The sequence below is a fragment of the Manacus candei genome, unplaced genomic scaffold (assembly GCF_025592945.1).
Source record: "Manacus candei isolate 608988 ecotype Guabito, Panama unplaced genomic scaffold, ASM2559294v1 h1tg000088l, whole genome shotgun sequence".
NCBI lineage: Eukaryota > Metazoa > Chordata > Aves > Passeriformes > Pipridae > Manacus > Manacus candei.
The window spans coordinates 2,254,949-2,279,913 of record NW_026138136.1 but is presented as its reverse complement, the minus strand read 5'-3'; the positions used below and the strand labels follow the sequence as shown (position 1 = coordinate 2,279,913).

Genomic DNA, 24,965 nt, shown 5'->3' with positions numbered 1-24,965 from the left:
GAAGGGCAGACCCAGGATTACCAGTAGATGTAGCAGTCACCACAGCCAGGCAGGTGCCATCTACATGTGTCTTCAACACTGGTGTCTGGAAATAAGCAGGTGAGAAGAGAAAGGACTTCTTATCCTGCTTGATATGCAGAGGATGGATATATGTCATTGGTGGGGTGGGGATGTTGCCACCTCTGAAAAGCCAAATTCCTCCACCTTCCTTTCCTGAGGAAAGGCAGGATCTGCATTACACTATCGGAGGCAACTCCTTGAAAATTTTCATTTTTAGTCATCTCTATGTTGAATTATTTAGTTATTTTTCTTGTTGTTGCATCTATTTTAATACTTGGAAGAGTCTGACAAACACATAGTTACTCACCCTCGTGAGCACTTTGGCAGGGTAGGTAAATACACAGGGTGTATTTACTTTATCAGAAAACTGAGACAAAATTGAGTGATTTACACAAGGCCACAGAGCAATGCTAGAACAGGGATCAATCTTGTGCAGACCGTTTGCAGTATTCCCCTAGTATTTTGTGGTATTTAAAAAGATGGGACATCAGTGCCAAGAACTGGATCAGGAACAAATTTTCTCTTGTACCATGGGAAAGAAAAAAAATGTGTTACAAACCTGAGGTGGGCACACAGTCATGCTCTGTGAAGGTAATGGCATGGGCTGACCAAGCAAACAGTAACTGTCCATCAGTGGGCTAGGGTGAAATTTCCTCCACTCTTACCATCTTTTCTCTTCTGGAAGTCAATGCTTTCAGCATGACTTTGTTTTATCATTCATTTTGTCTTCTCCTCCAGCAATTCCGGAGTTCCACAAGAAACTGTCACTGCTGGCTTTCTGGATGAAGTGTACTGGCCCTTCAGGAGTGTATCACACATCTGCAGACAAGATGATGAAGCAGTTGGATATCAATTTTGCCACCACTGTGAATGAGGAGTGTCCAGGACTTGCAGAAACAGGTACTAACTGCTGCAAAAAATTGTATCACTCACCAAAAAGGGGAACAGTTGTGTGCTGGACTTTATTCAATCTCCACTGTTTTGTTTTCCAACCCCTTGGAGGTCTGTTGGGGCATAGCTCCAAGATCTCATTTCAAAACTGTTGAAACAGTTTTGGACCAAAATAATCAGATCATAATAGGAGAAAAAGGCAGGAACAGAAAAGTAAATACTGTTTAAGGTTTATGACTTAGTCAGAAAGTAAGTCTATTCACAAATACAGGTTTGTAAGTGATTCAGTGAAGTAGGAATCCTCACATTTAAATTTTTTGTATATACATAATGTCCATGCCCCATTACAGTGCACTAGGATGAAATTAATCCACATTCAAGTGAGTTTGTCTGAGCACAGCTTTCTATCTGGAGTGGGATGTGCTACATCTCAAACTCCAGCTATACTGACTAGCTCTCCTTGGGACAGAACAGGGATATAGGCTGACCTGCTTGGGTGTGGGCACCTGCATTGCAGATGCCTACCCAGGGCAGTGTTCTCCTTCCTGCTCCATGCTCCAGCTCTCACAGACAGTGCCTCAGACTTGCTTTCTGTATGCCATATGCTCACATAGGAACAAAAATCCAGCAAAGCCAAATCCTATCTCTGTGCACATCTCCCTGCCTCAGTGGCATTGCAGAGATGTAACTGGCGGTGCATGTGGGTAGGTATTTAGTGATCCAGGATATCATTTGGGTAGAAATGATGTTGTATGAATTGGATAGAAAGCTGCACTAGCCATCCATAAACTGCAGAGGTTCATCCTTACAAAGATATCCTCTGGTTATGAAACCTAGACAGAGAGAAGGTCTGTCTAGCTTCTCACCTAACCACAGCTGTGGTTAGAAACATTGGGAAGTATCTGGATTTGCAGATACAGTTCTTTCTTTCTGGCTTTGAAGTGTACTGTGGCATTTTGCTCCTACTAACCTGACCCTTTGTCCATGGCTGCCTGCAGTCTTCAGGATCCTAGTGTCTCAGATCCTGGACCGGACGGAACCTGTCCTCTACTCCAGCATGTCCTCCGAGATCATTACCGTCTTTCAGTATTACAACTATTTTGCCTGCCACAGTGTTAATGACCTTGGAAGCTATTTACTACAGCTTGCAAAAGAAGGTAGGGTATATAAATTCTGCTGGGTAATTGGGAAGTACATCCGTGTACTTCTGAGCGCGGCACAAAGCAGTTCAGCTCTGAGACTGATTTTACAAAAGAAGGAGGAAAAGGCACACAGGCACCAAGAAGTGCCCTGGCTACTAAGTGTGAATGCACCTGAATGGTTGTACGTGTCAAGGGAAAGGAGCTGATGCAGATAGAGCCTCAGTCGTTTCTATTTCCATATTCAAATGGGAAAAAAACTATGTTGAAAGCATTGATTTTTAGGAAACGGTTGATAGTGGTGGTCTGGGAAGTTTTCTGTGCCCACAGCTTGCGTGATGGTTTGGTCTTTCACCATCTGTTATGGAGACACCTTCTGAAGTGCTGAGCAATTCTCAGGAGCCAGGGGATCATAGCACCTCAGAGTTTTGCAGGCTCTGCCACCAAGAGCTAAAGAGAGAAGCAGACACTCCACAAAGTATGCTAGACTGAAGCCCCTAGCAAGCCAAGTTTTCTTCTCTTTTTAAGAGGGAGTTTGAGGAACCTTGCCTAGCTTTCCTTTTTATTTGGGCATACTGTAGAGCTTTTACTCAAAAACATGGAAGGAACAAGGTATTTCAGCCCACCTCTGAAACACATTAGCCCTGGCTCTTGGTGGCAGACATCAATATGCCTAGGAAAAGCTCCCACGAACATGCTCTGGAAGTCAATACACTGACAAGGATATTAAGTTTCACTTGTTATAGGGAGAATTTACATCTTCCAGCAGAAAGTAGTGAAGATTTGACAGGCAGACTCTTAGCTCTGGGTAGATGTAAGTGCTGCACTGTCCCACAGAGCTCATCTATTCATCTCCTCCTCCTCTGATCATCTGAGAAACCAGCCCAACTTAAAGCCCAGACAATTCCCTATGCGGACACACTGCAATGTTACAGTTGATCAGATGGGGATTTTTTTCATGTCTTCTGTGTGTATAGTGTAAATTGAGGATTGCTAGTGAGAAAAGGAGCAATCAAAAATACTGAGAGGATAAAGTAACAAGGACCTTTCTCTTGCACTTCTAGCGTCTGTGGTTCAGGTACTGCAGTCAGTGAAAGATGGAAAACTGCAGCAAAATGTGTCCAAAATAAACTCCAATAACCTTCCACCACAGCAGGAAGTTTTGAGAGCCTTGGCTTTACTTCTCAATGAAAATAAAAATGAAGTCAGCGAGGCTGTGGCATCACTTCTGACAGCAACTGCAGAAAATAGGCATTTCAGGGAGAAGGTAAGTGGCAGAAAATCTCCTGTTGCATGAGAGACCTGTATCATCATGACTTTTTTCCTACCTGTGTGTCTCAAATATCTATGCATATAAAATAACTGCTCCGAACTTGATTTAAACTGATCCAGAGGGATATCCTCTCTAATTTTTCTGCAAATATGCAGGTCTGTTTCTGTCTTTATGCCAGTCTGCTTCTGCCTGTCATTACACTAAACAGGTACTAACCAAAACCGCAAATACTTACTGAGTGCTGTGCTCTCCAGCTATCTTCCTCACTTCAACATTTCTGCTGCCCTGTCTCAGACTTGGCTTCAGTCCAAGGCTTCAAGGTAACAGTTTCCAGCATCATCAACATGCAAAGACATAGGTCTCAGATTTTTATTTTTTCTCCCGAAGGAGGCTGCCATCTGTGGGACTTACCACCATTTCTGGAGGGGCTGGATTGCCTTGGGCAAATGCAGCTCAGCTGTGAGATCTAAGATTTGAGTCTATCACAGATACCAAAAATAACAAGCAGGGCCAGGTTAAACACAGAAATTAGATAGAAGAGAGAAGAGGAGTAAGAAGAAATTAAGAGTTGGCTTCTGCCCCTTCATGGCAGATCTTTCCCTACTATCCTTCTTGTTCTCTGTCAGGAAAGAGCGAAAGAAAATGCAGTTGGAAGAGAAAGAGTAGAAGGAGTAGAAGAGTAGAAGAGGAAGACTAGAAGGAAGGCAGAAGGAGGAGAAAAAGGAGCTCACTTTTTACTTCTGCTTTACTCTGTCAATCTAGTCCCCTCTTTGCCTGCCCTCCCTCTTCATCTTCCATTTTTGCAGCCTCTTAGTATCTCATACCAGCCTTCTCCATCCCCAGCTTCATGGAGGCAGCATCTCAGGGAAAATATAACCACCTCCTGGAAATGGCATGAGTAGCTGATACCTGGTTCACTGCCTGCAGGAAGGACCACAGCATGCCTTCTATGAGGGTACTGTGCAGCTTTATGCTGCAGATGAGTTCACTGCACAGCCGACTGCCACTGAGATTTGCTGCTCAGCAGTACCTACTAATTTTTGGGGCTAAGCAGTACACTGGTCTAGCAGCTCATGTTAAACTTGTAATCATTATTTTAAGGCTCCCTGGGGTACATCCGGACCTGTTCATTACTATCCCTATGTTAGAGGGACCATCTCAACAGTCATCTCTTGAGATTTTTAGACTCCTTGGCCCATGTAAAGCTCTTTGGCGATGTATGGTGAAAGGCCTTCAAGAGTGACAGATTGAGCATCTCACTTTAACATGAACTTTTCCTCACCAAAAGCTGGCCTGAGACTACTAAGCTATGACTACTGGCCTGGTCTGAATCTGCTGGAGGGAGTTATCCTGCCCTGTTAACTGTAGCAGGGACTGTCCCCCTCCATCCCACATACTCACTGTCAGGGAGGCAGGCTGCAATTGTTCACCTTTTAGTAGGGTAAGAATACCTCCATGCTCCATCCTTCTGCTCCACAGAGGCACAGACATTCTCATCGGTATTCTCCTTTATCTGCTTTCAGGCCTTGATTTATTACTGTGAAGCACTAACCCAGCCCAACCTCCAGCTGCAGAAAGCGGCTTGCTTGGCTCTAAGATACCTCAAGGTAAGAGACAAGGAATTCACTGTGGCACTTGGCTTTACTTTAAAGAAAGGACATTTGATAGGTACAAACATTAAAATAGAAATTGCAATAACAGCAGCAGTAGTGTTTGTGGTTTGCATTGCTGCGCTCCATCTTTCTCAGATACCATGCTCTTTGGGACTGCTTTAGAAGCTTCGTTGCACAAACACCTGGGCTCTGTGACAATGGCCGAATTTATCTTTCACATACCATCTTTTCCTCCCTCTCATATTGACTTGAGGAGACTTAGTTCCACACCACAGAGAAAAAAATATTCATCCATAGAGTACTGACTGAGAAGGACAAAAAACGTCCTTTCCCAGGATAAAATTATAAAGCATGTGTATTGCAATAGCAGAAGAGAGAGACAGGTCACAGCTTGTTTTATGACAAATAACTGGCACTACAGCTTCAACTAGCATCTGGTACTATCTTTGCACTCCCACCTAAAATGCACTTCTGTTTTGGCTGTATAGAGCCATAGGAAACAGCAGCCACCTACGCCTGACTGGTACGGGACACTGGGGCAAAAAAATGGGTTCCATGAGACAGACCCACTGTGGACTGAGTATTTCTCCCTCTAATCTGTCCCCTGGAGAAGACAGCTCCAAAATGTAACTTCATCCCAGTCACAACTGGTGCCATCCAATACCTAATCCGGTATTGTTTAAATATATGAAAAAACTTTTCCCTTAAATGAGATGCTGACAGGCATCCCTGAGAGGCAGTGGTGAGGCACATTACACATTTGCTGCATGCAGGTTGCAGTGGGGTTTTTGACCACTCAGGAAAAGTCGAGAATAGAAATCAGTGGTGGTGGGAACTGGAGCTAGACACTTTTTAACTTGAGCAGTGTGGCTCTGATGTGTCTTGAACAGTGAGAATGGCAACTGCCGTGGAAAAAAAGCTGCTGAGGGGAAGTATCATCATTTGCCCTTTCTTTCACTCATCTCTCTTCTTGTTGTATTAAATAGCCTGCCAGAGACACTATGACAGCCGCTCTCCCTAAAGACCTGACATTTTTGTAGCAGAGAACAGGATTATTCCTTGCTTTCTACCCAAAATAGCAAAGGCAAGGCAAAAGTGTGGAAATGTTGGTGAGCGCAGGTGTTGGTGAGGAGCCTGCACTGAAGTGACTGGGCTGGCCAGCCAACATGTCCCTGTAGACAGCTGGGATGCCAAAAGCAGCCTTCTCAGACCTACCAGGTTTGACATGTTCTATGTGAAACTCATTCCCTAGATCCCTGTCTCCTGTTTGTCTCCTTGCTACATCCTTGCCTTGGCAGTTTTATGGCCTTGGCCCGAAGCCCATCACCCATTCCACAGTCAGAAGCTGCAGAACAGAGCTGGTCAGGGAAGGAAAATTAGAAAGGCTCCACATTGACAGCAGAAAATATGCCTTCTCCACATGCTTCCCCTCATGGAAACCCCATTACTTGTGTCTCCACCAAGGCCCCCTTCCCATGGAGTAGGAAGGGCAATGCAGAGGATGGTTATTATTTCCATGCAAGGCTGTGAAAAAAAACTGGAGTGTACTGTGTGGTGCTAATGTGGTTCTTTTTGCACTTTCCAGGCTACTGAGAGCATTAAAATGCTGGTCACGCTCTGCCAGTCTGACAATGAAGAGATCAGAAAAGTGGCGTCTGAAACCCTGCTCTCCCTTGGTGAGTTGCCTGGTTTGGAGCAGTATTTAATTTCATTTTTTAACTGAGCAACATGTAAGACACCTGAGTTATGCAAATGTGATAGTCTAAATTGAAACAAAACTTTACACAGAGACTTGAACAGGTTAGAAAATATAAATTCTTAAAAATCATTCATTTTGAAAACAAAGCAAAAAGACAGAAATTGAATTGTGTGAGTCTGGAGGCGGAAGTAGAAAAGGAAGACTAGCAAAGGAGAAGTTGAGAAACAGAAAAAAATTGATAATGAATTTGAAAACATAACAGCCTTGAGGAGTCAAGACCAGCACACTGCCTGCTGTGTCTTATACACCCTTCTTTTGGGGATACCCTCCTATCACCCCTGTATTGCCATAGTCATACTCTCATGTGCCATTAGCACTGTGAATTGTTCATTAAATTATTTTTATATGTTTGTTTGGACAGTCTGCAAGTCCTCCTTCACAGAGTATCTCCAGCACCTTGCGCTGACCCTCATTTGTCTTTGAGACTACAGAACACCCTGTTCATTAACCTGTACTTTAGCTGTATTAGCAGTATGTGACTGCAAGTGTGGCTGCACAGTTTCAGGGCACCAGTACTTCAGTGGCACAGAAAAATTGTATTTTTCTGGCCTTTAGGCTAGGCATGAATTTCTATTCCATGGGGGGTGCATCCATGTGTGATTTTAGTTATGCAAACTCAAATATACTCTCTTTCATTCACCAGTTCAGCAGGACTTCACTCTGCTGTTGGGCATGTTATTGCTCGGGTTATAAAACAACTGGCCCAGGGACACTTCTTTTGAAATCTCTGAGAGATTTATCTGTCATTCTTTTAGACAACATATAGAGACCATTTTGGTTCCTAATGGCTAATTCAACAAGACTCAATGCTATCTTCATGAAGATGCATATAGATGACAGTACCTAAAAGAAAAGGATTTGAGAGATACAAACATTTAGCAAATATACTGTTTCCTCTTTTTCAGCAGTATATAAGTAAAGATGAGGATAGACTCACTTCTTTAAAGTGCCAGGAAGTAAAAAGTGGATAAACTTTTGTTATGATCCAGTAAATAATGTTACTAGAAATGCCTCTGCCTGAACTAAGGTGCAAATGAGACCATATGCCAAAGCCAATAGTATGGATTTTATTTAATAGTAGATGTGAGGCAGAGAGAGATAGAAAGAAATAGATAAAAAGAAGGGGGGGGGGAGGGGAGAAAGAAAGTAAGAGATTAAAATAGAAAATGTATCACCACTCTGTGAACCAGGTGGCTTCTCGTGGGTCTACTTCTAGTCTTCTTAGTGGTGAGGGTCCTGCAAAGCATAGTGTCCAATGGATTAATATACGTTCAGGAGATGCCCAGGCACCTCCCCTGGTGGGGGGAAGTTTTGCACTCTCTTGCAACAGGCTCTGGATTTGTTGCCTCACTTGGATCACCTGCAGTCCTCTGGTGGTAGAAGGCCCCAGGAATGAGTCTGGGGAGTGCTTTGAGGGTCTCTGATGGTTATGACCCTTCTCAGCTGCCTCTCACATGAATGTCCTGTGTGTATGTGGTCTTTCTGGTGGTGGGGTGGGCAGTTTACTGTGTTTAGTGTGGAGAGATTTTGCCATCACACACCCAAAACCCTTCTCCTCCACCACCTGATGAGCCTTGTTTACTTCTCTTCAGACCTGAGATAATTAGACAATAGTCTTATCTCAAGTTCCCTGTCACAGTCCAAGTTCCAGTCAGGAGGCATATTCAGAGGGTGGGGATGGCGGGAGTGGGCTTCTTGCGTTTGACAAAAAGGCTTTTTATAATTTTGACAATGTTTAAAACATTAACATTTAGTCCCTCACAGCTTTGAATTGTCCAAGGCAGAAGTGGATAAATATCATCTGCCTCAAGTATATCATAACTGAGTTGACACAAGTACCTTAGGTCATTCAGGAAGACAAGTGTACAGATACTGTCTTCTAATCATACAAGCCACGTGTGCTGCTGTTTTGCTTTAGACAACCAAGCAAATTACATGACAAAATAATAAAAAAAAATTGAACAATCAGGGCATGTTTAATTTTCCAAGTAATTTCTGAAATTGCTTTCCACAAGATAAATTTTAAGAAGGGCAAGAAGTTACTGGCAAATCACTACTTTCTAACAGCAGAAAACTCAGTATTTAAAATGCTGCAGGGCAATGAAGTAATACATTATTATGCTTTAACATTTTGCATTCAGGTGAAGATGGGAGACTGGCATATGAACAGCTGGACAAATTTCCCAGGGAATTTGTTAAAGTTGGAAGCCGCCGTGGAACTGAAGCTGCCACAGCTTTTTAGATGGAAAAGAACCTGCTTATATTCAACAGGCATTAAAGTAGGATGGAGCTGCACTTCAGTGTGGGGAGCAGGAGGAAAACTTTGAAGTATTCTAAAAGTGTTTCCAAACGTAGCAATTTACAGACTTCTTAAGGAAAAGCAAAATCTAAAATCCAGCTTAAGAGTTCCTATTGGCTCCTCATCGCAGCTCATGATGGAACAGTTAGTTGGATGCTGAGGAAAAATACCTTCTTGACTGATTCATAACAAATAATGTAATTGCAGTTATTCAGCCTCAACAAACTTCTGCGAGGTTTTTAGAATTTGGCATCTTCATATATTCTCCTATTATATTTACTTCCTTGAAGTTGTTGTGAAAACCTGAGACATGCGATACTGTATCTAACAAGGACAACCAAGAGGCCACCTGAGCAGGACTGCAAAGCAGCTTCCCCTTCAAGAGTGTTCCCTGCAACACTCCAGTGGCAGGAAATGCTGCTCAGCTTTCTCAGTTGCGTCTCAGTAATGAAATAGAGAGCAAGTTTCTTCAAGTTTTGCCTCCACAAACAGCATGATGTAAACCCTGGGAGGTGTCACTTTGGTGACTCATTCGAAATGCCTCCACGGGTCTTTTATTCCCTTTCTCTTGCCCTCTAGCAACAAACCATCATTAATCCAGAGATTTGTGAGGGGGAACCAAACAATCATGTAGGTTTCTAAAAATTAAATGAAAAGGTAAAGTGCATTTATTTATTCTGAGAAGGAGTGAATACAGCTAATTGCACGAGTTCCCCAAGCCATTTTGTCCTGTAAATTGCAGGCAGGATTGGATTTCATATACTCTAATTAGTGGATCATAGTTTCTATAGAGTGATTTCAATATAAAGAACTAGAACAAACTAAAGTGGACCTGGGAGGCAGTAAGAAACAGAGGGAGAAGTGAATGCATCTCTCCTCCCTGCACTGCAAGGATAAAAGGCAGTGAGTGTTTCAAACTCTTGATTACAAGCCTTAAGTTAACAGAGGAGGTGAATAGAATTTAACAGAAGAGTGTTCCTGTACTGTGTTCATTATGCATGAAATGCTATTTAGATGTCAATTGAAGTATCCAAATTTGCATAGACGACATAGAAAATATTGCAAACAATTCACATCAAAAGGAAACCTTGTGAGCCAAACACATTGGCAGGCAGGGGTCATTTTTGTTTTGGTTTGTTTACTGTGAATGTTACAAAAGTGTACATATCTGTATATTTATAAATATATATATTCTTCCTTTAATTAAAGAAGTACATTTTGTACAGTGCAAAATGTTTACTTGTTTACTGAGCGATATAAACTCTTTTTGCAGAAGGTGAAATAGCCATGTTATGGTTTTTATATCACACTTGTCCCACCAGTTGAATCCCTTCAACATGTCTTTTTGTATCAACTTCTGCTTTTTTTTTTTAAATTTTTTTTCTTTTAGTTTTGTGGCATTTGTACTCACCATATTTCCTATCACATTTAAGTTATAATAAAGATTATTTTTTAATTACTAAGCACATCAGTCCATATGTATAGTCACTCTTTCCATAAGCAGCCTCTCCACTGTCACACTCATAGTTTAGGTTCAGAGCATTCAAGATACTTATCAAAAAAGGCTCCACAGGGTCTAGCAGAAAATATGCTGAAGAGGTTTATTACCAAACTTCTGCTGATTACTCTTCCCTTTTGTGAAGACAGACTCTCCTCTGACAGAAGACGTTCCTTTTCCTCTTACAAACATCGAGGTTTACGGCACACACCTCAGGGAATGCAGAACTGCGTATGGAGCACAGAGTCAAAGCTGCAGAGAGCATGGGGCAGCTCACATATAGAGGTACCATGCCAAAAGGAGTTTATATGTCATTTCATTGTGGTTTAAAGCCACCCTCAGGGAAGTTCATTAGCCTAAAGCTGATATCCTACACCATTATGACTATTAAAAACCATGGATATAGCTCCTAAGAACCAGATAGGAAGGAGAAAATCCTGCTCTCAATAAAGTCAGTAAGGGAATCCACAGGAATTTTAGTAAGACAAGGTTGAACCTGGGATACAGATGCATAGGGGCTAAATTTCACTTTGAGATTAATACTGTTTTAGAAAACTAAATAAAACTATCATTTTCTAACATGATTCATTACAACCGTCAGAAAGTTAACAGACCTTAAAACTTCCAAAACCTGAAGGCAAATAAAAAGGAACAAACCATGTATTTGTCTCATAACATTATGTTTTTATGCTCACAGAGCTGACAACGCTGCCTTTTCCTAGCACATTAATGCAAGAGCTCTCCTTTGTGGAGTAGGAAAAATCAGATGCATAGAGATGATTGTCACAAGACGGATGCTTACCTACTAGCAAAGAAGGAACCAGCAGGCAGTAATTACCAAACCTTTTTCTTAGGGCTGCAGCAGGTTGACTCAAACAAACTTAAAGGTTTGGGCCACCCAAGAAAAGTATGTTAGGAAAACGTTCCTGTACCAAAGTAGCTCAGTGCAGATGGAACAGATGGGGAACTCGCCAGAAGCACACTTGGGAAAGGGGCTTACCTGGTGGTGGCTTATCCTCACCTGATGCTTTTCATGAGCTATAGTGGTTTTCACTACCACTGCTATGTTCTCACTGTCTCTCTGCATTTTGCCCATTATATAGAAACCCATAGTACCTCTATACTGCTCTAGCTACAGGAGCAGCATAAGTTAGGCTGCACAGTTTCACACTGATTTTGGCAAGATTCCTCCTGTGCCTGCTATACCTTCAGAAAAGGTATCCTCTATAGCTTGACCCTATCCCTGCAGCCCATTTTGTACAGATTAATGCTGACTTTAAGCACTGAAAATTAGGAGTCAGTAGAACTGCCAGACTCTGTATGGCTCCCTGCTTTGCTGATTTGCAATGGAATTATCCTGAGGATAGGATCTGCAGCACCCCACTTCAAATGGCTGTAGTGCCCCTGGGGGTATGATAGGGGTACTCTCACACCCAAGGGTTTGACCTTGAACATGGCCCAGTCACATTTCATTACAGGCAGCTGCTGGCAGATCAACAAACAGCAGCAAACCAAGGTTCCTCAGAGTACCATTGTCATTTGCTGAACTACTTTGTGATAAGAATAGAAAGAGAAATAACACACAATAAACATTTTCTGCTGAAGAAAATGCTGATGGTAACAATACAATAGTCTTAATAACAGTGGGAGCACAGGAAACACATGGCCTTGGCAGATTTGCACATCTTCTGCTCAAATCCAGTTCTGAGACCAACCCGACATGGCCTTTGAGGAAAAGTAAATGAATATGCATCATGCTTCCTTGGGAAAAAAAAAAAATGACCAACTTCATTACTTATGCAGAGGCTGCAACACACAGCAATGCTGCAGGCATTCACATAAGCAATCCAGTGCCATACACCAACTGAGTTTCAGCTGCTCAGCCAAGCAGTTGTGGTCTAATTCACTTGTCCACACGATGTCTTCACTACAATAGGTGTTTACAATAAAATTGTTATTTTTGCAAAATCAATTATGAATTTTTCCTCACATAAACCATCCACCCACCCCATGGTTTGCTTGCCCCTACTAGTACTTGCACAGCTGTTCCTTTTTGAAACATCTGACACCTGCAAACAGCCCATCTCCCCACACTTTACTCTTCCATGTCTGAAATTGTCCTGTTTAGACTTGCACATTTTATAGGAGAAGTGCTAGGACGTAGTAGATGCAGCCTTAGGATACTTCAATGAAAGAGAAGGTTGTGTCCATATCCTCTGCAATGAAAAGGAGTCAGCATGCTGATTAAACACTGGTGTACAAAAGCATTATAACTTCTCAGAAAGAATTACATTCTGCAGTTAGGTTCTAGAACTGATAACTTTATTGTGCTAGATAGAACATTCTCTGTAATTCAGCTGGATATGAAATCTGTCTTTAGTGATGTTGATTTTCACCTGTTACATAGCTATGTTGCAGTGGTAAATGAGAGTTTCCCTACAAACAAAAATAAAATGTCAAATAGTTGTAAGAGAACTAATCACACAAATCTCTGTATAATTTTTACACAGTTGACATGCCTTTCACACGTGAATACAAAATTCCTAGACTTACTATGTAACAATGCTACTGCTTGCATGTTTAAAAAGCGCTCCGGAATTTTTAGAACAATAAACAAAACTTGACCCTTTTAGAACATTTTTAAACAGCAATTAACGCAGTATCATAAAACTTCTGACACCACTTTCATACATTACTGTAACTGATATGATAGGCATAGACAGTGTTTCATCAAGGTTTGTGACAAAGACAAAGCACACATATGGGGTTTATTACTATGGCACAGTTTGGCTCTCCTGCTTAGCCTTCTCCTGCAGCATGGTTTTTTTTCAGGAGTTTATACAGCAAACTATTCTCTCTGCTAACAAGTTACATTTAATAAAACTCTGGTAGTCTTGGTTTGAAGCACTAGGATGTATTACTGAATGGTACATGCCTTTTTGATGTAAGAAGTTATTCTATTGCAGGTGGACCAAATGCTGCAATAAATCCATAAGCCTACTTGAAGAACTCCCATGATTTATTCCTTACAACAGAAGTAAGGGTCCAGCTTCTCAAGGGACTGTCTTGTTTGTTACTTAAATAAAATCAATCCAGAAAAAGCACAAGATTTAAACTTAATAAGCGTTCTTCTTGAGCAACCTGAAGATAAGACAGATACACATACTGCACACAAATTCTGGATCAGTTGTTTTCTGGTAGTTCTGTGTTCCAACAAAAGCACCTGTATTATAGCAATTCACAGAGCAAGAGGTGAGATAGTGGAAGAGTTGCACTTGCTGTCTCTGTTGTATTGGTCTGCCTGGCCTGCTAGTTATGCCACAGTGCTTCCTTCCCTTCTACAGTCTCTGCAAACACAATATCCCTGATGTTTAAAAATAAAGGCACCTCTGAAAAAAATTACACTTAACTGTGAACAACCTAAACTAAATTGAACTGCATAAAAACAATTATATCAAGATAAAATTTATGTTTCCTTATTTACTATTGTTGAACTACTTTGTCAAGGAGGTTGCTTAGAATCTGAGACAGGAGAGGTCTAAGTCACTTTACAAGTATTACCCATTTCTCTTGAAGAGATAACCCAGGGTTCTCTACAAAGCAATTACCAAGCATTCAGTTGTTTTCCTTAAAGAAAACATAAATGCAAGTTAAAGGACACACCTTTATCACCTTTTCTGATCTGTGGTGGAAAGGAATATGCCTAAGCACCCTCTAGAGCACAAACTCGAAGGTGCAATCTTTGATTTACCAAGTTCCTAAGAAAACACGATGCCTCATTTTCTAGTTACCATACTTGAGGTGAAATGGAAGCCAGAAAGGAATATTACTTCCTACAATGGTTCTGACATTCCCTGGATGTCACAACTGAAATCAGTTGCAAAATATCTGTTAAGTTACAATCAGCCACAGGGAGCAAGACAGAAGGAACCCAAAGGTGCCAATCTGATAGCTCCAAAGACTCATTCATACAAACCCTGAAGCAACCATCTTTGGCAAGGCCAGATAGATCCACAAACCAGGATCTCCCTCTGCCTCCTGAAAGCCACTCAACTTTAAGCCCCTCTCAAGCTATGGCAATGGCCACCATATCCTTAGAAGACCTTGTTACAGAACAACTGCAACTGGAAAACCTGTATCCAACTAACTCTCCAGCCACACACCATGCAGGTGCCAGATAAGGTGCTCAAGATTTTAAAGACTGCTTTTTATTCATGTAAATTCTTCAGAACCTAACTACCTTGGTAATAAGGTGTCTCATCTCTGGGTAAATATCAGGCATTGACTTTGCTTCCACCATAGCTCTCAAGTTTAGGCTGCTTTGTCTCTACCTAATTTTCAGCATAGCTGCTACTGTGATCAAGAACACTTCACCTTCTCTTTATAAGCCAATGAATGTACTAGTAAAAGAGATGGTCTAATACTTTCTACTTAAGCTCTCATCTCTACAACTTGCAAAATACTCCTTTAAAAGGCAGAGGAAATTATTTAAGACACCTGAAAAGCATAAATCTAACTAAACTTGAAATTTTGACTCTTAGTACTCATTCTTGTCTTTCTGAAGCCTCACCAAAAAAGCATACAAGTTTTTGCTTCCCCCCCATCCACCAAAAGTCACTCTGTTCTCCAGAATTCTGCAAATCTAAAGAGTTAAAAACTACCCAGGCACTCCCTAAAAAACTTGAAAGTTTCCATCTACAGGCCATTCCCCACTCAATTAAGAGGCTGTTTTGGTAAGGCAAAGATTTATTTATCAATGTTCATGAATTATGTCAGACCAACTGATAAGGTATTTACACAACAGTTGAAATTCACAGTATGTGCATTTCATACAAGTAACTAGGTGCAGCCTGTAGTAAGTTTTCCATGCAGCATCCAGATACTCCCACTGCCACATAATGCCAGTTAAAAATACCAACACCTGTAACACTTCCACAAGAGTGTCTATACCTGAGAAGGTGTAGTATATCCTTTTAAGAGGAAGTCTGCAATTAAAAGCCACATACATAAGCCTATTTAAAGGCTGTCATTCCAGTTGCAAATGGTTTGCTTCCTTTGAAGCAAGATCTGATCTATTCTCCCCTAAGCCAGATGATACTTGTGACAGCCCTTCCTCATCTCCACAGTTATGCTCTTCATTTTTTCGTCTGGATTCCTCCAGAGTCAGATTCTCCAGTGTCTCAAGATTCTCAGGTCCTTGACCAGTTAGCCTCTACAAAGAAACAGAGGACAGTGAACTTAATACTTTTTCTACTTAATAACCAGTGAAATAAGACTCTGCATACTGAATTAAACAAGCTAATCACTTTCATTTGGAGGTTGTTGATATAATTAAAAACATTTGTCACTTACAAAAATCTTCATACAATTTCAACTCAAATTACTACCTCTAACTTGCAGACCACATTTGCTTTGTTGACTGTTAAGTTTTTCTTAGGTTCTTCAGTAGGATGGGTTACCTTAGGCAACCTAAAATATGGGAAGCTGCTTCCCAAGTTAAATATTTACTATAGTACCATATAGGTTTAATTTCAGAAAAAATTACTGTACAACCAATTAACTCCATAATATTTAATCAGGGATAATGAAGCTACATTAAGACTAGATGAACTATAAGACTCAGCAGTTTGTAGCACTTCAAACTAAAAGCTCCTCACCTAACCTGATCTAAGGAAGATAAACTGGACTTTTACAGGCCGTTTTTGAAGCTCAGAAGTGAACTTAGCTGTTGAAGAACTGTACAGAAGTTTCTAATTACATTAGTTCAAGTCTTCAAGTAATGTAATTTCACCCATAGGTTTATCACTAACAAGCAGTACTCCCTGAATAGAAAAAAATTTTCAAGTGTAGCAAATAAGCAGTCTTTCAAGGCTGATCTAAATAACTGCATTAATTGCAAATTAATTTGACAAAGTTTACTTCTTGATTAATCAAGTTGCTTTCAATAATATTTCATTTTGTTTCCACCTCCCCAGTCTAGCCATCAGAGAATCAAAATATTTGCCTAGCTTTACATCCCAGTTGAGAGCTGCAACCCTGCAAAAATAAGCTAGCTGATAGCCATGGAACCTTGATGTTCAAGTTATCTATGTATTTATTACAGCTTCAGAGGCTGTTACAGAGAATCCATTCCTGATAGAGGAGCCATGGAATTAGTGACACAACTACCTATTCCCAAGGAATTCTCAGAGGGAACTCGAGATTTACACATTTAAGAACCTTACAGACTTTATGCATAGCCTTTTTTGGGCCATAAAACTGGCAATGCCTCAGTGAAACCTTGACTTTAAAGAACATAGTGTTCCTTTCTCCCTCTCACTGCTCTACTTGGTGTTCCTGTTTCAAGTTCAGTTCCTTAAAGGATACAGTACATACAGGCACTTCATTTAGCCAGCAGTCTCATACAACCTACTAAGTATATTTTATATATATATATATATATAAGCATATTTAAGTCATCTCAAAAAAGTGAAGATGAACCCTTCCTTCCCTTGTCACCATCTCCAATATGCAAATGCTGTTAAAAGTAGATTGAATCCCCCCTTCAGAAAGCATCAATCTTAGTACTTTGCCATTACTCCTGTAGGTTCTAAAGTGGGAAAAACTCATCCCCTAGAAGGAGCTTTATGACTCTAGAATTAGAGCAATCCTGCAAGAAACAGGTCAGGCAGCATTTTAAAATGAAGAGTCACAAGAGCACACAAAACAGAAGTCATGATTCATTACAAAAACCTTTGCTGGTCTTTCACTTTTTCATTCTACAACATTAACTGAAAATTGCTTTAAGTACCTCAATCACACTGGTCATGTAATGCACATGTTCAGCAAGAGACATGAGTTCTTCATTTTCTTCTTTTAGGCGGGCAATTTCACCATCCTTCTGTTCGATTTCTTTGTGCAACTGGTTCAAATAACAAAATGTTAGAAGAGGAAGACAATAGCCAGTAGTGAAGTAGTTATCTTTCAGAAGCTACCTTTTCATTTTCTTGAAGCACTTCATACAGAGCCTTCCTCCTTTCTTCAGCCACTTCTTTCCAATACTGAGGTGAAGGACTTCCTGAAGTTATAGGCTACAGTAAGTCTGTGCTAAGACTGAAATTCTGGAGAACACCTGACAATATCTAACACACACAAGTATCCTATGAGCTGTGATACTAAGAACTCACTCCATATAGCATTTTCAGATCTTAGCTGTAAAACTACAACTAATTACATAACCTTACAGGAAATAGATGCTACACTGCATTAATGGCTATACAGACAGTGCCTTCACAAAGCTGCCTCAAGCATGGTAGCAGGCTCTGCAAGATTTGCAAATGTTGGTCTTACTGTGTACTTTGTGGGAGACAGAAGTCTTATTCCCAAGTTGCTGTCCATGCTGGGCATAATGGTTCTGAGAAACTGCACACACAGCACACTGTGCCAGAACAGGCCTTCATTTCAACTTAATTATTAGTCACTTGAAAGCTTATAGCCCAGCCAAGGTAACAAACTACAAGACTTCTTAATACTGCTGCACACAATGGTTCTTAGCTACTAGTTGCCATAAACTCAAATATTAGATATCTTAACTTTATTATACTACAGAGGATAAGTATTATCAATTCCTGCTAGGCATTACAAAAAGCCAAAAAGCTCTTATCTAAATGACAAAGAAATTGTTTCAATTGTACTCCAACAGCAGCATAGCACTTAAAGTGCAAGAAAACATTTCAGAAGTTACTACATACCTTTCATCATGAGATCTACAGCTTGAATGACACCATCCTCATTTTCTTGCTCCTTGTCCACAGACACCTCAGCATTACAAGCCTTTGAGGCAAACTTGTTATTCCAGAGTTTCCTTTTGACTGAAGATTTCTTCTGTATAAAACACAGGCAGGTTTAGCTTCAGAGCAACATTTCAGCTTCTATGGAAATACAAACTTCTAAGTCTGCTCAATCATGACTGCAAATAAGTCTCTACAAGTCCTGCTTTCTTCACGTTATAGGTCTAGTTTACCAACATGCTCCTTGATATCGATAGATTTAACAAAACAAATGCCTCAGAAATTTTCCCAAAGTACTGGGAAGTTGCTAGTTTTTAATATAATTTATTACTAAAATAATAGAAAGCTTAAGCTGTGCCACACTAGTTAGCAGATTACACTTTTTCAGATATTTTTCAGCTAAAAGCTCAAAAGCATTTCACCATGGGTCAAAATAATTACACATCTACAGATTATCTTTTAGTTCATACCTCATTATATCTGCCAACCAGGCTACCTGCTGCTGAAGGCTGAATCATTTTAAGAGTCCGTCTTGGGGAAGCAGTGCATGTGGTATCTGTGAGGTATTTCTAAAAAGACAAATATGGTTCAGACAGTTGCCATTCCTCTTTATATAAACTGAAAATTAGGAATTACTCATGCTTCCATTATGATAACCCATGGGTATTCTTTTCAAGACAAAGATATGACACTCTGGTCTATGTTAATGCTTTTGTAAATAAGGGGATCTAGTTATTTGTAGCAGAGAGAGATCTTAATCTCATGAAGCAATGCTCAGTCCCTGCCTCTTAGAAAACACCCTTCATAATAGAACTTGAACAGGTCTTACAGCAGAAATATTCTGACTATATTTGAAGGCCAGTTACAGTGTTGAACTTTGGCTAAAACTCTGAAACTTGCATTTGAGAGCAGCAGCATTAGACTTTTGGGGACAGAGAAAAAAGTGACTGCAGTTGCATGTTTAGGTGGTGAAGTTACACACATCACTTCAGGCAGTAACTGATTTTGTTACCCGAGAACACACCATCAAGTGGTGCTCACTTAAATAGCTGTGTTACTTTGATTATCCATTAAAATGGATCAAAAGTTTCCCTGCTTTGATCCAGACTATTGCTTTGTCTAAACAGTATGATTATCACCCCTCCTATCCTGCATAAATACTTCTTTCCTGCACTAAGGCTTTCTGATTGGGTTGGTTACACTGCCACCATGGGATAGCAAACAATGGCAGACAACCAAGCAAGAATAGCCAGAACACAATGCCACACCAGCGTGAGAAAGTTACGATTCACACCGCACTTCGTATGACACAAGCTCGCCTTTCCCACGGTAGTTTCTGCCACCAATTATCCTACTGTTCAACTCAAGGACAAACATTAACTGCTGTGGGAACAAGAATCACACTGTGTGTCAGACACCACTCGCTGCTATTGAAGGTTAGTTAAGTACACTCTGCCAAGAAGTTATTGACCAATTCTGGAGTTAACCCATTGAAAGTGCAAAAAGCCACACCGAAGAATTTATACAGTAGAGACGCTACGGGACAAGACTGCTGTGTGTGTAAGTCAGACTTATCAATTGGCAATTTTCATTAATACCAGAGGTTTTCATTACAATCAATATGCCTCCTGGACTACTAGCCTCTATTACACATTGTATTTGTACAATTCTTATTAGGGCCTACGTTAAAAGGTTTACACAAGAATAGGTACAAACTTTAGTAACTTATCACTCAATCCTCAAAAACTTAAATCTTATAAGCATTTCCACCAATTCCAAGGTAACCACGATTCAGGAGGGTGACTTTAGAAACCAATCTGCCTGCTTGAATACTTCAGCTAAAGCATGCTCAAGTCAAGAGAGATTTAACTCTTTGTGAGTTCATCCCTATAAAGGACAGACTACAGAACCTACTCTACAACCCCTAACCAGCTAGACAAATTCAGAAGGCAAAGGCACATAGCCAGTACCAAATAAACCCTGGAAAAATCACATGGAGAGACAGTAAGCTGAGTGTCAAAGTAAAAAGGACTTGCTGAGCAACAGGAAAAAAAGTAGTCATAAGCACATATGCCCAAGAAGGACAGCATGTTCCCAAGCCACACAAACGGCCAGGAGGCTACTCAAGCCAACTAAACATAAGTCAGGTAGAAGCACATTGCAACAGATTCCTTTGTATTTCTTCGGTGGATATAAAGCTTGCATCAGACAGCAGGTACTAGCTTCAAGGCCTTAAAGCCCATACCTGCAGAGATCCTGATGATTTTTCTGCAGGCAGTTTCTGTTTCATTTTGGAATGCATAGGATCAACTGCAAAACAACAAAAAGAGGTAAAAAAATAATATAACTTTCGGCTGCAGCCGAAGTTCGGGGGACACTAGTTACAGAACATTACAATTTCGGTTTATCAGCTTTTATGGCAGCATTAAGTACTCAGTCGTGGTGACGAGGCTCTTCTAGAGCCTCTGGAGCCTCTCCTGGAGTTCCTCACCGAGATACGAGCTGGGAAGGCAGCGCCCCGCGTCGCCCTTACCGGCGCTGCCGCATGACCCTTCACGGACGGGCCTTCCCGCAGGGTTGGCGGGGGCAGGCCCAGCCGCACACCCAAAACGACCGGGAGTGGGGACATGGGGGACACACGAGACATCCCTGCCCCCCCGTCCCGTCCCGTCCCGCTCCCGCCAGCGGGGCGCGCACCACCCCTCCCTCCGCGCGCGCCGCCGCGGCCAATGGGAGCAGCCAGGCAGGAGCGCGCCAACACCCAAATGCGGCCGTGAAAGCCCGAGCGCCCGCTCCCCCCGCCCCCGCGGCTCAAGCAAGACGGAGAGCCCTGTCCCTCCCTCCCACTCGTCTCCCGATCCCGATCCCAGCGCCCACCACCGCCATTTCCCTCCCTCGCTCCGTCCATCCCGCTCACCGGCGGCCGCTCCCGCACAGACGCCCAAGCGCGCGCTCCCACCACCAGCACTCTTCGCGCGCCCGGCCCTCCCCTATAAGGAGCGCCGCGGTCACGTGAGCCGCCGGCCGCTTTCCGAGCCAATCACGGGCCACGCTCCCCCCCCGCTCCGCCGGCGGAGCCCCGCCCCGCGGGCCGTGGGGGGGCTGAGGGCGGTGAGGGTTGTGAGGGGGAGCGCTGAGCAGTTCGTGGTCTTTAGGATTTTCGTTGGGTTGTTTTCTCTTTGTTTGTTTTTTTAATAAAGAAGTTGTACCAAAGCAAATTTAATCACCTCTCCGCTTTATTGTCATCACAATCTAAACACAGCACAATCTGCAAAACCGGGGAAGAAAATTTAAGAGTGTTAAGCCGCCATGCCTGATACACAGTAATAATTTTATACATGATACAGGCTACAGCTTTTATTAATTATGCCTGAAGTATGCCGTTAACTTTGTTAGAGGCCACTTGACACTAATGTTCCTGCAAGTATTTGCACATTTATCTTTTATTTATGTTAATAGTATCTTTTGCTAACTCCTGAGTAAACATTTGTAGAGTTAGGACTTTCCTTGTGATCAAGGTCTCGTAGAGCAGCTATCAACATTTTTCCCAAGCAATACGATGGAGCTATTAGAAATTAGGATAATTTCAGAGGGAAGTATTTATTTAGCATGCCACACTGTTAATCTTCTGTTTGGATTTAAACTGTATGGTACTTATCAAAATGTATTAAGCACGATGAAAGATGAAAAGCAGAACATAAAAAATTATGCATTAGGAAATCTTTAAACAAGAATAAGGAAATAAAGCTGATCTCTCTTTCATAAACTTGTGTAGTCTCCCATTGACCCATTTAAATTTGCATTGTCCACAATATCCTTTGGCAAGTACTTCTAGAGCTCAAATAACCAGTGTCTGAAGAACACCTTCCTTTTTTTTTTTTCCTCTTTGGACCTGATTCCTGTATTGGCCCTTAATGTCCCCTGTCCTTGGACTGGAAGAGACAACAAACAATCTGTCCTTATCTAGGCCACAATTACACAGTCTGCCCTCCAGTTCTCTCTCCCAGGTCTACTTACATATCCCTTACATGAAAGCTGTTCCATCTTCCTGCTCTTTTGTGAACTGTATGCCATTTGATTTGCCTTTTTAAACACTGCTGAACACTGGGCCGCACTCTTGTGGAAAAATCTGCCAGAACTCTGAGATCCTGTTCTTGAGTGATGGTCGGTTCAAAGTCTGTCATTTGATATGTGAAATTAAGATTCTTTTTCTTATGCTTTGATATATTCTTTGTTTATCTACATTGAATTTCATTGCTTTATTCATATGCTACCCAATTCCATAATGCCCTTCCGCAGTTTTTGTCAGGTTCGTTCCTACTATCTTGAATACAATAGTGTCATCAGCAAGCTGTCACCTCAGTTAGCTTTGTCTTCTATCAAGAAAATGAAAATAACACATACAGAATGTCTATCTAAATTAATATTTTTCTGCTACAGTACTAAAAAAAAGCTCAGGCTCCTAAGTTAGTTAAATTCTTGTGGATTCTGGAAGAAAATTTGAAATTTCCATATTTCAAAATACTAGCAGATATGCTAAACTCTAGTTAAATATATGCATAAAATCTTACCAGCATTAAATTTCCTTTCAGAAAAATCTGGATACAGGTAATGTGTACATAAACACAACATAAAAACATTCCTTTTTTAAATTTTATGTATTTTTATACAGAAATATAAAAATGCAATAAAACATCATATGAAACTTTTAAATTAGATGCAAGCATAGATTTATATGCACCGTGTGTATTTTATGGCTGTGATACAACTTTTCTAAATACTATGTTTTCAAGTGAAACTTTCTCAAATAATACCTTTTCAAGATTCGGATTTAATTCACAGAAAGTTTTCCAGTGGATTTACAGTTCAGAAATGGAATAACTGTTTTTAGAAATGTTGGTAATAGGAAAGGGCCAAGGTAATGGGATATGGTTCTGATGTGACAGTTCTGATTGTTTTTCCTTTTAATTTGTTCCTTGCTGGAGGCATACAGTCTGGAGGTTTATTACAAAGCTGTCACTCCTTCAATTTATCCATCTGAAGAACATGTCCTCTTATGAACCACTGTGTCTCTGAGTTCAGTTTCTTCAGTTCAAAAGGGTTGTAAAGAACCCTGTCACCATCTCAAAAAGAACACTGAGAGTTTATTATTAGCAGCCTATTCATAGTCTTAATTGTGAGAAACCAGTATAATTATATAAAAATCTCACAAAAAAAAAAAAGTTACTTTATTGTAATAATTCCCATTTTGGTGGCCCAAGGTTAAATTTAAATAGGGATTAGGGCATTTTTACATGCAAAAATCTGTCAGCCCAATGCTAGCAGAATATATTTTTCTTCAGATTGAATGCAATATAATGCATTTCAGCTTGTTTGTTTCATAAAAAATAAAACTCTCTATCATGAATACTTATGACTATTTGCACTTCAAGTGAGCCTAAGCAAATACCCTGAGGTTTCCCACAGAGCTCAGCCAATTCGTTAGATTATTCATGGTAGCAGAGAATGTGTACTTTTTAAAGCTTTTATACTCCATTGCTACTGATAAATGTTATCAGTGCTTATAGCAAATGACAACTGGAAAAAAAGCCTTCTTGGATGACTTCACATGCCTGGGAACATAGGAATAGGTGGGAAGGCATTATCCGGTCTCCAGGTCCTGTCTTGCTTAGATGCCAGTGTGTGGAAACTTCCTAAGCATTGCACAGAGGGAGTCTGGACTTGGCTATTAGAATCAAGTGCTGACAAAACTGTATTTCTTCTTGACACAAAAGTCACACTGTGACTTTTGCCAAGGCCTTTATTGTACTCTGCAGATAATGATCTCTCTCTGGGGTGCTTAAGGACTCTTTATTTCTACCTTCCACATTAAGGACAACTAAACGACATCGTAACTTTTTTTTACATAAATATCATGTAAGCAACGACTATAACTTTGAGATGCAGAAAACCACCCTGGAGAGGGCCAGGAGAGCCAGTGCAGTGCTGAGCCTCTGACACACATGAACGTCTCTTCTCAGTCCTGCTCTGGGTGCAAGCCCTGCAACAAGGTCTGGGGAATGTCTGAAGATGGCTTTGGGCTCTCTGAATCAATAAAAAAGGCCTGTGGCTCTCACTGTCCCTCGCTGCTGTTTCTCTTGGCCCTTCTGTTCAATATTTATTTAAGGGATGAAAGGTCTCCCAGCCATCCACCGGGTGACAGTAGATGGCAGCGTGGCATCATGCTTCCCCTCCCTTAGCCTCTTGTTTCTGGGGTGTTTCATCGTACAGAAGTGTGTTACCGACAAGAAATTAAAGATTTACCTTCTTTTCACTAGGTTAATCAGTATGGATGGCTGCATGCTAATGAAACTCTGCATAAAGAAACTATTATATGCACAGCACAATCTAGGTACAATTCATAATGCAAGCCCATTTTAATTATATCCAGAGAGTACACAATTTTCTTGTATTAGAATGAAAGATTGTCCTGTGAATACTGATCCTTAGTGCTCTGGAGGTGAAAGGTTAAAAGAAATATCTACATCTCACCTAGTGATTTTTTTCCCTAGTTAATAACCTTGTGAGTCACTAAGACATCCCTTAAACACTGTTAGGTCCTAACCTACTCAGCAACGGATTTACCTTGAAAAAAACATCATTTATGTAGTGCTTTAAGATTTAA

At 41.0% G+C, this 24,965-nt stretch overlaps 2 protein-coding genes across 4 annotated transcripts in view; one reads left to right on the top strand and one right to left on the bottom strand.

Moving 5' to 3' along the window:
* The window catches only part of RIPOR2 (RHO family interacting cell polarization regulator 2), a 68,229-nt gene extending 57,729 nt beyond the window's left edge, over window positions 1-10,500 (top strand). The window contains exons 17-22 of the mRNA XM_051812698.1: window positions 799-960; window positions 1,950-2,108; window positions 3,155-3,357; window positions 4,887-4,970; window positions 6,562-6,652; window positions 8,877-10,500. Coding sequence (XP_051668658.1) covers window positions 799-960; window positions 1,950-2,108; window positions 3,155-3,357; window positions 4,887-4,970; window positions 6,562-6,652; window positions 8,877-8,977 — 800 coding nt within the window. The 3' untranslated portion in view covers window positions 8,978-10,500. The remainder of the gene's footprint in view (window positions 1-798; window positions 961-1,949; window positions 2,109-3,154; window positions 3,358-4,886; window positions 4,971-6,561; window positions 6,653-8,876) is intronic.
* Window positions 10,501-12,841: 2,341 nt separating this feature from the next.
* Window positions 12,842-21,332, bottom strand: GMNN (geminin DNA replication inhibitor). Of its 3 annotated transcripts, none has more exons than XM_051812828.1 (7): window positions 21,219-21,332; window positions 20,547-20,611; window positions 18,772-18,870; window positions 18,263-18,392; window positions 17,507-17,589; window positions 17,323-17,433; window positions 12,842-15,744 (listed from the first exon to the last, which is right to left on the bottom strand). In XM_051812828.1, exons 2-7 carry the CDS (start codon window positions 20,601-20,603, stop codon window positions 15,559-15,561), a joined length of 666 nt encoding a protein of 221 aa, XP_051668788.1. In that variant the 5' UTR covers window positions 20,604-20,611; window positions 21,219-21,332; the 3' UTR covers window positions 12,842-15,558. The 3 variants fall into 3 exon arrangements, with proteins under 3 accessions (XP_051668788.1, XP_051668786.1, XP_051668787.1); XM_051812826.1 differs by having other exon boundaries at window positions 18,263-18,395; window positions 21,219-21,331; XM_051812827.1 differs by lacking the exon at window positions 21,219-21,332 and adding an exon at window positions 20,793-20,946 and having other exon boundaries at window positions 18,263-18,395.
* Window positions 21,333-24,965: the final 3,633 nt, after the last annotated feature.

Excerpts from the sequence above, each read along its gene's own strand:
- GMNN (XM_051812826.1), bottom strand. The coding sequence starts at position 20,603 with ATGCATTCCAAAATGAAACAGAAACTGCCTGCAGAAAAATCATCAGGA. Across the intron at positions 18,871-20,546 it reads AATCATCAGGATCTCTGCAG|AAATACCTCACAGATACCAC; the intron begins GTATGGGCTTTA and ends TTGTCTTTTTAG. Across the intron at positions 17,590-18,262 it reads TGTAGATCTCATGATGAAAG|GAAGTCCTTCACCTCAGTAT; the intron begins GTATGTAGTAAC and ends CTATAACTTCAG.